Source organism: Melopsittacus undulatus, chromosome 12, assembly GCF_012275295.1.
Source record: "Melopsittacus undulatus isolate bMelUnd1 chromosome 12, bMelUnd1.mat.Z, whole genome shotgun sequence".
In the NCBI taxonomy this organism is placed as follows: Eukaryota; Metazoa; Chordata; class Aves; order Psittaciformes; family Psittaculidae; genus Melopsittacus; species Melopsittacus undulatus.
In genome coordinates this window covers 8,458,222-8,470,946 of record NC_047538.1, presented here as the reverse complement: position 1 = coordinate 8,470,946, position 12,725 = coordinate 8,458,222, and the positions used below count along the sequence as shown (strand labels likewise).

Genomic DNA, 12,725 nt, shown 5'->3' with positions numbered 1-12,725 from the left:
ATTAAGAGTATTTTCCCATCTCATAGCCATATTGCCACAACAGCAAGGAGGGGAGAAGCACTGTGGATTTTGGGGTAGCCAGATGCAGTTGGCGGCCACTGGGAAGTGAAGGTGCTCCAGGACAGGTCCTCATTTCTGACCATGACTTTGACCACAAACACCCTTCTGCTGGAGCTGGTCAGGGAGGAGGAGATGGTTCTGCTGCATGTACCTGCCCATTCTGCTGGTGAGCAGCGGTGGTGATGCTCATCACAGCGGCTGGTGCAGAGCTGGGGAGCAGCACGACTGGGATGTACGGAGAACACCTGGCTTGGAAGCAGCCGGTTTGCCCTATGCCAACCAGCTGCTCCAGGCACGTGCATCCCGAGCATCCCGTGCTTCACGCATTGCAGCAGGCGGAGGAGATGCACAGCAGCAAAGCCAAACCAAACAGGGTCCAAGAGTGAAACGCAGCCGGGTTTGCTCAGCAGCATCCCAGGACAAAGCTCCGAGCTTGGGTTTCTGCCTTGCTCAGACCAGAGCAGAGGAAGCTTCCAATTCTCCCTAAGCACTTAGACTCATGACAGACGCTCTGGGGAGCAGCTCCTGTTCCCTTCAGACACAGCCTTTGGAAGAGCACTTGCACAACAATGTGAGCGTGGTTGACTCTGAGCATCGAAGCACTGGATTGAGGCCCCCCCTCCGCCCTGGTCAATCTCTGCTGACTGTACTGCGGTTCTTACGTGCTGTACTGTGTGTGTGTGTGCGTGCGGGGCATGGGAGCTGCCCGGGCTGCGACACCAGGGCAAAACCCTCTGCTGTGTCACCAAGCCATGGAACTTCTTGTAGTGTTGAGTGATAACTGTGACTAAACCGTTCCTGAATGATTCCAAGGTTATTTTTCTCTTTCTGTCGTTAATTCTTATTACCACTTTTGGGGGAAAAATATAAAATTTAAAAAAAAAGGAAAAAAAAAAGGATGAAAAATAAAAAAAAGGCAGCTTTGATTTCCAGATGTGCAATTCACATGTGAACAAAGTAATTCTGACAGTAATTCTCAATGTATTTTACATTCTCTTCAAAGCAAGAGCTGTTTTGCCCTGATGTCATTTCCAGCCTGCAGAAGATGTAATTTAAAACATATATATATTGTGCTTGCAAGAATCATAAATCTGTGCATCCTTTGTCATTCCTTTTCCCATTGTTACAGGACAGATCTGATTTAGGGTTTGGGTTTTTTTCCTCCTTTAGGACTGTATAGTGTTTTTTTAAATCAATTGTAAATGTCTGGTTTTCATATAATGTTTAAAAAACATTGAGAAAGAGGATGGTGCTTGTTCCATATCATTCTTGATTGTATATTGCTTCTGTTATGTTTATAAGTAAACTGTGCATGACTTGTGTTTAGCAGTCATTATTGTGTCTGTTTGTGGAATTTTTATGGAGAGGACAAGGATTCCGTAGATGCACTTATTGTAAATGTGATTTTAGCCTTCGCGTCCGAGGCTGGGAGCCTCCAACTGCCCAGGAAGAAGAAGAAAAGTGTTGGCAGTTATTAATTAATATGAAATCGCTTTGTTGGGAGCATAATGAAATAAAAGAGATGAAGTGTAGAAAATAATTAAAAGAGCGATTTTACACATTTCCTTTTGATGCTTGTGATAAAAGATTCAAATGTACTTGTGTAGAGAAATCCCTTTAAAATAATGAATAGAAAAAAGCTGATTTTGAGGTTAATGCTGTAGAATAGGAATGTATACCAAATGTAATCTTTCCAATGCTACAATGAATTTATACATGAGATTGATATGCAATAAACCTGTGTGCTTTTATAAGCAGTGGTCCTGGGAGCTTTCTTTTCTTGGTGGGAGGGTAGAAGCAGCACAAGGTGCTCTGGGGGGGGGGGGGGGGGGGGGGGGGGAATGTAAGGGAAGGTGTAAGGATGGAGAAGCAGGAATTGAAGGGGGATGCAGTAGGAATGGGAACTTGTGCAGAAGCAGCCTGAAGGTGCTTGGCAGGAAGAAGCAGCCTGGTGAAGAACTGGGTGTTGGAGCTTCTTTTCCTCCTCGGCCCAGTTCTGTCCCTCCTCACTGCTCAGGGATAGAGGGAAGCGGATGCTTGCAGTGCATCCTCCCACAGCCCCACATGGGGCTCACTGTGAATCCCACATCCCTGGTGCCAGCATCATCCTGGAGCTCCCTCAGTGCGGGGATGGGTCCCAGGGAGGTGCAGGGTGAGGAAGCAGCTCTGGCAGGTCCACATCTCATCCAGGGCTGCATGGGATGGCTGTGAAGTGTCCAGTGCTCTGTATTGACTACACTGGTACAGTGCTGAGCCCTCACTGCCTGTGCAGCACCTCTGGTGTCTGATGTTCTATGTGCTTGGTTTATAACATGTCAATGATATAAAATGAAATTATGGACACCCCCCTTGCTGCTGAGGGACCGGGCACTGCTGCTGATCCTGTGTCCTGCCAAAGGGATGCTCCAAAGGGAGCAAGAACGTTCTGGGGTGGGGGAACGGGTGAGCAACGAGCTATCTAATAATGTCAAAGCCTATTTCCTTCCAGCCCCAGAGCTGAGTGAGGGGAGGATCCAGTGACAGCAGTCAGATGTTCCAGCGGGGGCCCTGGGAACAAAAATCACTTGAAAGCAGGGTCTTTGAACTAACAACACGCATTACAAAACTGATGAATGGGCTCTGCTTCAAGAAGTCATTCATCGTGATCAAATGATGGTATCCTCCATACGGCGTAATGGCCCTTCCCTGGAGGTTGCCGTGTAAGGGGCTCAGTCTTAGCCGAGCCCTTGAGTAGAAACCCTCTGCCTCTCCGTGACGGCTGCAGCCTTTCTCCTTATTAGCCCCGGAGGGAAAGGGGGGAAATCTATGGGAGAAGAAAGCTCTGATAATGGAGCGATTGTCAGGCAGGGGCTGGAACAGTCTTTTAACAGAATATTGCTGACAAGTGGACTTTGTCATCCGGAAAGCACTTGAGATTCACCACGAACACCGAGAAAAAGGCTCCATTTTAGGGGGACGGGGGGGGAATCAGAGCAGGGGCAGAAGAGGAGGTCACGGCGAAGCCCGTTCCCAGTGAACGCGCTGGGAGCGGCCGCAGCCTGACCTTGGATCCAATCCCGGCAGCTGCGGGTGGCACCGGAGGGACCCGAGGGCTGTGTGTGACCCCTGCAGCCTTCAGCTGCCAACGCGAGCCTGAACCGTGCCCTTGGGGAAGCCTCAAGGGGAGAGCTGAGAGCAGCTCCAGGGCCTGAAGGGGCTGCAGGAAACCGGGAGAGGGGCTTGGGACAAGGGATGCAGGGACAGGACAAGGGACCCTGCCCGAGGGGAGGCTGAGCTGAGCTCCGAGCCCAGCGCTGTGGGAACCCCCGGATGGAGCCCACGGGATCCGCGGCTGCAGCGGCCGCTCCTGCCCGGTCCCTCCCTGGGGCGGTCCCATCCCACCCCGCCCCGCGCAGGGCCCGAGGGCCGCGGGTACGAGCGGGGGCCGCGGGGCCGCGCAGGGACCGGAGGGGGCGGACGGGGCCTCGGGCTCCGGGGCAGGGGCGGTGCTGCCGCTTCCCCACCCCGGCCGGGCCCGCAGGAAGAGCCGGGGCCCGGTACCGGCAGCGCCGCTTCCGCGGAGGGAGCGCGGTGAGTGCCGAGCTCGGGTCCGGGTCCGGGTCCGTGCCCGTGCCCGTGCCCGGGGCTGGGGCTGCTCCGGGGCCGTGAGCGCTGCGGCTCTGAGGCTCCGGGGTCCGGGGGGGGGGGGGGTTTGGGGCTGTTGCGCCGCTGGGACCGGATGCGCCTCGGTCGTTATGTGCTTCAGGTGGGACTCGCCCTCGGGATGGGGCTAAGGGCACCACGAGGCTCTCCCGGATGGTTTGCAGAGCTCTGGCCACGAGGGTTGTGTTCCCGTCCAGGGCAGGCGGAGAGGCAGCATCGGGATCAAATGGGGTTTTGTGGCTGGGTCTGTCCCGTCCTTTCGCCACTCACTGGTGCAGGGAGATGTGTTCGAGTCTTGGTGTCTGCTTCCTGCTCTGTGGGGTTTGAGGACCAGCTCGGAGGTGGAGGTGGGACAGAATGTGTCAGCTGAGAGGAATGAAGCCGTAGTTTTACCTCCAGCCCTGCAGTGGGGCAGGCAGTGGGGTGAGAGGCTCTGTTGTTTGCTCTGTAGGTGCACGGGGTGTGGGTGGCACAGGAGGAGCTGCAGGGACTGGGGCCGGTGGTTTTGGTTGTGTGGAGCCGCTCCCGGAGCGGTCTGGGGCAGGAACAAGCTTTGAGGAGCACAAGGCTTGGGGTGAGGCACCCGTGGGGCTTTCACAGCACCTCAAACAGGAAGGGAAAGGCCTGGACACATCCAGCACCGCTCTGCATGGCAGGAGCTGCAGGAGAGGCACAGGGGTGGTGAGAGCATCACGAGTGTGTGTGAATGGGGTCGGTGTGTGTACAGCATCCCGGGAAAGAGGAGCCTATCCCCAGGTTCCCTGTGGGAGCAACACATAAATGCCCTCTGCTGTACCGGAAGCTCATCTGTCTGTCTGTCTGTCTTACACAGTGCTCCTGTTCCCTGTGCCACCGCCATGTCCCGGAGCCCCTCCAGCAGCTCTGTGGAAGACAAAGCCTTCCTGCTGGAGTACCGGTGCCACCCGGTGCACCCGGAGCCCCCCAGCCCCACCGGCAGGCACAGCTCCACGGTGCCCGATGCCACCTCCCTGCTGGCAATGGGGTCCCCCCCCACGGCCGAGCCGCGCCGCATCGTCCTCAGCACCGACAGCCCGGCCGCAATGAAGGTGGGCACCCAGCAGCTCATCCCCAAGAGCTTGGCTGTGTCCACCAGGACCAAGCACAACACATCCCGGCTCCAGAGCCGGGAGCTGCTGAGCCCTGACCCGAAGGGGACGTCGGTCCCAGGTCTGTCCCTGGAGGCAGAGGAGGAGGAGGATGGGGGGGGAACCCTCAAGCGCAACCTAAGGAACATGTCCTACCGAGCGGCCATGAAGGAGCCGGGGCCAACAAACACCATCTCCTCACTGAAACCTGTGTCCGAGGAGGGCAGTGCTCTGCCTGCACACAGCCCCGGCAGAAGCAAGGTGGGTTCTGGGGCTGTTGGGGTCTGTAGGGCCTCTTTCCTGCAGCTCCTCTTGGGGCAGAGCTGTGAGCCCAATGTGGGCTCCTGAGCCTGGTGATGATTCCTGCCCTGGGGAACCTGCCTGTCACCAACTGATGCTGCAGGTCCTTGGGGAGAGCTGACATGGGAAGGAACCGGCTGCTCTGTGCTTCTGCAGGGTGTTTGCAGGGAGGGGTTGGTCGGGTGTGCGGCTGCGTGTGTGCAGACAGGGGTGAAGCAGGCCTGGGGAAAGGGAGACTTCGGTACAGGCGAAGTCCAGGTGTGAGACACAGACGGGAAGGGTTTCGATAGTGACCCTGCTAACACGGGGTGAGAGCTGAGTCACTGGGGAAGGCAAACAGGAGCTCAGACAGAGTGAAAGAGCAGGGCAGTGTTTGCTGGTGCCTTCCCAGAGGAGCCCAGTGCTTCCCAGAGCTGCAGCCTCTGCTCCTCTTCTTCCTCCTGCAGAGAACCTTCGGGCGGAAGCGGGTGCAGAAGCGTGGGGGCTCCTTCAAGGACCGTGAGTGCTGCCTCCCTCCATCCTCCCCAGTGCATCCATCATCCCCTCTGCCCCACAGCACAGCTCAGAACCACTGCAGGTTCCTTTGCCACGTCCCTGTCCTGGGGCTGTTGCTTTGCCCCCATATCCCCACCAGCAGCAGGACCATTGCAGCCCCACTTCCCATTGTGATAACGTTCTGGTTGCTGGAGCGCTCCCAGCTCGGCAAACAAGGGGCAGACTGGGGGAAGTGGAAGTTGTTGGTTCACTGGTGCTGTGCAAAGTCCAACCTGGGCGTGCTGGTGCTGGCCCTGGCTCACAGCGCTTGCAGCAGGGCTCTTGGTGCTTGCAATGGAGGCCATGGGTTGGGAGAGGCTTTGCTGACCTTGTGCCCCTTGTGCAGAGCCTCGGCTGTACCAGGAAATCCGGGAGAGGGGCCTGAACTCTGTCAGCCATGAGTCAGATGAGGATGTGCTGGAGGAATCCATCCCAGAGGAGCCGTCCCCTGCGGGTGCTGCTATCGTGGTGCAGAGCTATCGCCCAGCACAAGTGACCTGGAGCCAGCTCCCAGAGGTAGGGCCCATGCTCATGATGTGTGTACTTGTACAACAAGCTGGAGTGGATGGTTCTGCAGCATCAGTCTCTGCAATGGGATGTCCTGGGGCTGTCCAGCCCTGGCTGGGACACGCAGGGTCCTGTCCAAGCTTGTTGGGTGCTGGTGGAGCTGCTGTGGTTGTGCCTGTGAGAGGGGAAAGCAGCTTGTTCTGTGGGTACCTGGGATACAGGGTGTCCAGAGGAGCTGTGGCTGCCCCATCCCTGGCAGTGCTCAAGGCCAGGTTGGACACAGGGGCTTGGAGCAGCTGCTCCAGTGGAAGGGGTCCCTGCCCGTGGCAGGGGTTGGAACTGGATGAGCTTTAAGGTCCCTTCAACCCAAACCACACCGTGTTTGTACTGCAGAGCATCAGCTGTGAGCAGTGGGGATGCTGTGAGGGGCTGGGCAGAGCCTCAGACCGCACTAGAGGGCGTGCAAGGACCACGCTCGGTGGTGAAGGGTCTGCTCATCCGGCCTCTCCTCCGCAGGTGCTGGAAGCAGGAATCCTGCACTGGATATCCCCTGAGGAGCGCAAGCGGCAGGAGGTGAGAGGACCCTCGGCAGTGCCCGCAGTGCAGTGTGGACACCGGTGGGATGTGTATGGCTGAGCCCCAGCCCTCGTGCAGGGCTCAGCTCCTGCACGCAGGATCCGTTCTGCTGGTACCTCTGGAACTGGGCACCACTGGAGCACTCGCCTGTTCGTGTTGGTGGGGATGAGGCACCTCTGTTGGATACTGATGGGAAAGCTTCCTATTGGAAGGGAAAACATCTGAGTGCTGTAGATTATAAATGACTGAGTGCCCAAAACCATGCTGAAGTTATTGGTAGGCCAGGGATGCAGGATTAGGGAATGATGTACTGTTGGAGCAAAGTGTTTCCAGCAGCCTCATGCCAACCTGATGTAGTAAGTTCTAATTCACTCCTTTGTTTGTGCTGTTGCATCTTCCCTGCCCTGCTTTCTTTCAGGCAATGTTTGAGATCATCACTTCTGAGTACTCCTACATGCACAGCCTGAGCATCCTGGTGTGCCACTTCATGCGGTCAGAGGAGCTGAAGGACACCATGACCCAGACAGAGCACCACCACCTCTTCTCCAACATCAGCGACATCCTGACCATCAGCACAAGGCAGGTGGAGCTGGGCTGTGCAGAAGGGATCCGGACCTTGTCCCATGTGGGAAAACAGGGAAGCGGCAGTGGGAACATTGTGGAGCACACGTTCATTTGTGAAGCCCTAACAGGTCATGTGGTGAAGTTGGTTGCAATTCTGTTCTTAGGTTCTTTGAAGACCTGGAGAAGCGGCACCAGGAGCACCTCCTCATTCCTGACATCAGTGACATCGTGGAGGAGCACGCCTCGAACCACTTCAGTCCCTACATCAGCTACTGCTCCAACGAGGTCTACCAGCAGAGGACACTTCAGAGGCTGCTGTGAGTACTGCTGTGTGCTCCGCCTTGCAGAGGAGTTGCCTCCACAGGGTCTCTGGGCTGCAGGGATGCTATAGGGCTGCAGATGGGACCAGGACCTGTGTGTGGCTCCCTCAGCCGTGCGTTCTTCCTCTTCCCTAAGGAGGCTGTCCCCTTTCTGAGCACAGTTCAAGTTCTAGAGCTCTGTGTGCCTGTGTGGGGTGACTGGGATGTGATCTGATTTGTGCTGTAAGAAGGGTGAAGGATGGGGATAAATGGGAGCACTATAAGTGTATATAAGTGTACCTGTGTGGTACATTAGGACACGCACAGAGGCTCCTCATCCCCACATCATACTGGTGGTACAGGTCTGTGTCTGCTGCTGGTACATCTATGGCTTTACTTGCCTTTTGGTGGACGCAGCATCTCTAGGTGCTTGTGCAGCATCCACTCGTGGGTCAGCCTGTGTTCCACTCGGAGCTCATGCTGCTGAGCAGCAGGGCAGTGCCCTCACCACACTGCACTGCTCCTGCATGGAAAGCTGCTGGAAAACCTGGACAGCTGAAGAACAGAGCTAATGGAGCTTCCTTGTCCTGTTCCAGAGCCACAAACCCCTCATTTAAAGAGACCTTGAAGCAAATTGAAAGGAAACCGGAATGTGGAGGCCTGCCCATGTTCTCATTTCTCATTCTCCCTATGCAGAGGGTAACCCGGCTTCCTCTGCTCCTAGATGTAAGTAAGCCACAGGGTGGCATTGCTTGGCACCTCTGCAGAGGTGGCCGTGTTGCACCCTTCAGTTTGCTGAGCACTGGGAGCAGCTCAAGCATCAGAGCTCCCAGGGCAGCAGCCGATGCTCAGGTCCTGTCTTGCACTGTCACTAAAGCATCTTACCTTGACATTCCAGACTGTGTGTCAGAAAACAGAGGCAGGCACTGCAGCCTATGGAGCTGCCACCAGAGCCCTGAAAGCCATCAGCAAGGTGAGGCCTGGATGCCACCTCTCCACCTGTCCTCCTCCCGGTGCACCGCTCCATCACTGTGCCTGAGCCTGCCATACAGGACTCAGTCTTCTCCCTGCATCGGTTCACTTGAGGTGTCTCTTCTCCAACAGCTGCTGGATGTTCACATCTTCTCCCTTGCTCACCTTTTTCACCTGATCTTGGTTTTTTCCTTCTTCTCCTCATCATCTTTCCTCTTTGGTCCATCCTTTGTCCTTGCTGGACCACCATGATCAGGCTGGCAGAGGGGCAAGGGCACCGTGGGAGTGTGTGAACAGTGGTGATGCTTCACCTGCCTGTGGAAGGCTTCTGTCCTGTTCCATCTCTCTGATTGTTCATCTTCCTCTCTTAACCCCTTCTCTTTGATGATGGATTCCTCCTCTTCATATTACTGCTTGGCGAAGCTCAGTTTTGGTGTGGGTTTGCTTTGGTCCTTCTCCAGGCTGAGCAAATGTGTCACCTCTGGCCATGGCAGGAGAACCTCGAGCTGCCTGTCCCCAAACCTGCCTTGAGCCCTGTGTTTGGGCTTGGCTGTTCCTCCTGCCTGTGGCAGGGCAGGACCCAACCCAGCAGTGCTGGTGTGAAGGATGACCCTTGTGGTGCTGTTCTGTTTGCAGCTGGTGAAGAACTGCAATGAAGGTGCTCGTGCCATGGAGAGGACGGAGCAGATGTACACCCTGCAGAAACAGCTGGAGTTTGGGAAGAAGAAGGTAGGGGGAAACCTGGGCTGTGCTGTTAGAGGGGCGCATCCCATGCGTGTGGGACCTGTGCTGGGAATCCTTCCAGGAAGGCTTCAGTCAGTCAGACTGTCCCTGGATCCCTTTTAGCCATTCCCACTGATTTCCGCATCCCGTTGGCTGCTGAAGCGGGGGGAGCTGTACCTGCTGCTCTCGGAAGAGGCCGGCATCTTCCGCCGCGGCGCTGGCAAGCTCTGCTACCTCTTCTTATTCAATGACGTCCTCATCATAACCAAGAAGAAGAGGTGGGTGTCCAGGCTGGTCCCTTCCTGTCCCTGGAAAGGGATTAAGATCCCCATTCCCCAAGCAGCACACAGGGACATCCGAAGGGTTTCTTGGGCTTTCAATTGAGACTGGGAAGGGAAGCAGCCAGCTCTGCTGCTCTTGGCCTTGCTTAGCCTGCAGAGCCATGTCCCACCTCGAGCATCAGCTCGTGTCCTGGCTGCCACAGTCACCTCAGGGATGCTGAGCTTCACCCACGGGGCTCTGAGCAGGGGAGGGAGCTCGGTCCCCACCGGCAGCATCCGCATGGCTGAGGTACTGCTCCCATCCCGCAGCGAGGAGAGCTACACTGTCCTGAACTATGCCACACTGGACCAGGTCACGGTGGAGAAGATGGAGAGCACGGATCCACCTTCCCCTCCTCCTGGCACAGCCCGAGGCACGGCCGGGGGGTTCCTGCTCCGGGTGGTGATGGAGAAGGACAGCGAGGGCCGGCGCGAGGAGATGGTGCTGTCGGCAGAGACGCTGTGAGTGGGATGTCACAGGGCACCTGTTGATGCTTATGGGATAAACTGGTTCCTTGGGAATCCCCCTGAGCACCTTTTCCTGCTCACATGAAAGGGGAACCTGTGTGCGTTTCTCCTCGGTTCTGCTTCTTTCTCTTAGATTTCCCTTATCATTCCCATATAATACTTCCTGTGTCCAACTCGAGCAGTGTGTACTGCTTCCAAAACACCTGGATGTTGAATGCTCTGATCAAATGGTTGTCCGGTCAGACTGCCCTTGAAAGCCTCTATCCTGCTGGGAATTCCCCAGCTACTGCTGGCAACACAGATGCTGTCTCTAAGGCTCTCTTTGTGATACGGATTTCCCCTCTGCCAGGAGCGACCGTGCCCGGTGGATCACTGCACTGATGCACAGGGAGAAGGAGAAGCCGGATACAACTCCTAAAGGAGGTACTGGACATTTGCAGGCACAGGGTTTCTCCCCTGCTCTTACCTGCTCCTGCTGGAGAAGGAGCGGAGGATGTGTTGATGGAAAGGTGAACTTGAATACCAAGCCTTGCCCTTTAGGAATCGCCTCCCATGAAGTTATCAGTCAAGATAAACCTTAAATACATTCCCTGGGAGGCACAGTGAAATTCCAGGGATGCCTCAGGCTGCTGGGATTTTTTCCCCTCCCTATGTACTTGTAGGGGCAGGGACAAGAAGGGAATGGAGCTGTGGAGCCTGAAGGGGAGGGCACCCAGGCTGGGCTGGAGTGGGGTTGTGGGGCTGTGGGTCCTGCCCTCATCTCCCTGTGTCCCTGCTGCCCTGTGCTCTGCAGATCTGAGCCAAGTGGAGATAACCCAGCCCTACCTGGCTAAGCAGGCGGATGAGATCTCCCTGCAGCAGGCGGATGTGGTCCTGGTGCTGGGGGCAGAGGACGGTGAGTGCCAGCGGGCAGGGAGCTGCAGCTGGGGGGGGTTTGCCCTTGGTGGAGCTATGGGAGGGGGAACAGCTTCAGTGATCCCAGCGGAGTGGGGTTATAGTTACCAGAAGCTCCAAGGAGCCTGTGGCTGTTGGTGAGGTCCATGTTGCTGCCTGGTGCCTTGTCCCAGTGGATGATGGTGGGTCCTTGGAGGCTGATGGGGGTGACACTGCATTAGCATTGACTCCTGTGCACGGGCTGTGAATGGCAGCCAGCAGCAGGAGCCTCAGAGGTGAGAAACCAGCCCCAGAGCAGCAGCAGATCAGAAACCCCTCCTGTGCAAAGCGTTCCCCGCATGCCCCAGCCAGCATCAACATGGGATGGGGGTGATGCAGCCCTCCCAGCATCCCCATCAACCACCACCATTCCTCATTGTGTGTCCGGCTCTGTTCTCCTCTAGGCTGGTGCTGGGGGGAGCGGCTCCGGGATGGGGAACGGGGCTGGTTCCCGCAGGCCTGTGCTCGGCACATCACCAACCGCACGGCTGTGGAGTGCAACGTGCGCCGCATGGAGCGGCTGCGCCTCGAGACCGACGTGTAGCTGCCAGCCCAGCAATGGGGCTTCACACCCCTATGGACTGAGCCCAGAGCAAGAAGGGAGTGAGGAACCTTCCTGCTTGAGCTCCTTTGTCTGGAGCAGCCACCAGCAGCAATCCTGTTGCTCAGGACTGGCTGTGACAGCAGCTGATGAATGTGGGACCTGGCAGCCGGGCGCTGCTGCCCAGCACTGATATTAATGACCTGGAACAGGCTCCAGGAGCCAGCCCAGGGCTTGGCGCGGGTTGAAAAGGCTGCGGCTGTGCTCGGGGCTCTGTGAAGGAGCTCGTGCTGCCGTCTCCATCCCTGCTGACGCCTGGGCCGGTGCCCGCTGGCAGTGACTGTGCATCTCCTATGGGAAGAGCTGGGGCTGAGGGAGCACACCTGAACCCAGAGCTTCAGGACCTTCAATCCATACCCTCAGCTATTCCTTGACCTCTTTTCTCTCATGATTCCCTATTTTCTTCCTTCCCCCATTCTCCTCCTGGTTACTCTTGGCTCTGACCCTGCAGGGTGAGCAGTGCCATCACCTTTCAGCTGCTCACTGACCTGGCAGGCAGCAGAGGCTGCTGCAGTCAGGAGTTGTTCTCAGGGAGCCAGCTCTGGCTGGAAATAGGATGCTCCAGGCACTGGGAAGCAATTCACAACCCCTGCTGTATAGGTGAGACGGGAGACCAAAGGGAGCGATGCTATAGATCCCATCTGAACCCAGGGGACTCCATCCTGCAGGAGTGGGATGTGGTCACAGAGGGTCAAACCTCATCCTTGCCATGGCAGAGCAGTCCCCTCTGCTCCCCTTCTCCCCCAGGGTTAGCACTGACGTGTGGTTAATGAAGCTGAGGCAGGAGGGTCGCTTGTCCCAGCTGAGCTGTTTGGATCTGGGTTTTCCATGAATGGGATGTTTAACACTGTAGGGTCTTTGGGGTGGGAAACAGTGGCTGCAGTGTTGGGGTACGGCAGCTCTGTGCACTGCCTGGGTTTGGATTCATTGCTGTAATGGGTCTGTTTTCATTAAACTGTTAAAGGATCCCAATGTTTTCCTTGTCCAAAAGGGGCCTGTGTGCAATGGTGGCAGCATACATAGATCCCTGTGTCTGACCTGTTAGAGGTGATGGAGATGACAGCTCAGTGTCACACCAGCACCAAGGAGCCAGGTTTCCTCACTGTCAGCTCCTTCTGCA

At 56.5% G+C, this 12,725-nt stretch overlaps 1 protein-coding gene across 1 annotated transcript; it reads left to right on the top strand.

The window, feature by feature from the left end:
• The first annotated feature begins 3,492 nt into the window (after positions 1-3,492).
• Positions 3,493-12,568, top strand: ARHGEF16 (Rho guanine nucleotide exchange factor 16). Its single transcript, XM_034068591.1, has 15 exons — positions 3,493-3,630; positions 4,535-5,069; positions 5,555-5,606; positions 5,989-6,158; positions 6,666-6,722; positions 7,144-7,304; positions 7,454-7,606; positions 8,185-8,314; positions 8,487-8,561; positions 9,197-9,289; positions 9,407-9,561; positions 9,874-10,065; positions 10,421-10,494; positions 10,865-10,966; positions 11,409-12,568. Exons 2-15 carry the CDS (start codon positions 4,560-4,562, stop codon positions 11,546-11,548), a joined length of 2,064 nt encoding a protein of 687 aa, XP_033924482.1. The 5' UTR covers positions 3,493-3,630; positions 4,535-4,559; the 3' UTR covers positions 11,549-12,568.
• The last annotated feature ends 157 nt before the right edge of the window (positions 12,569-12,725 follow it).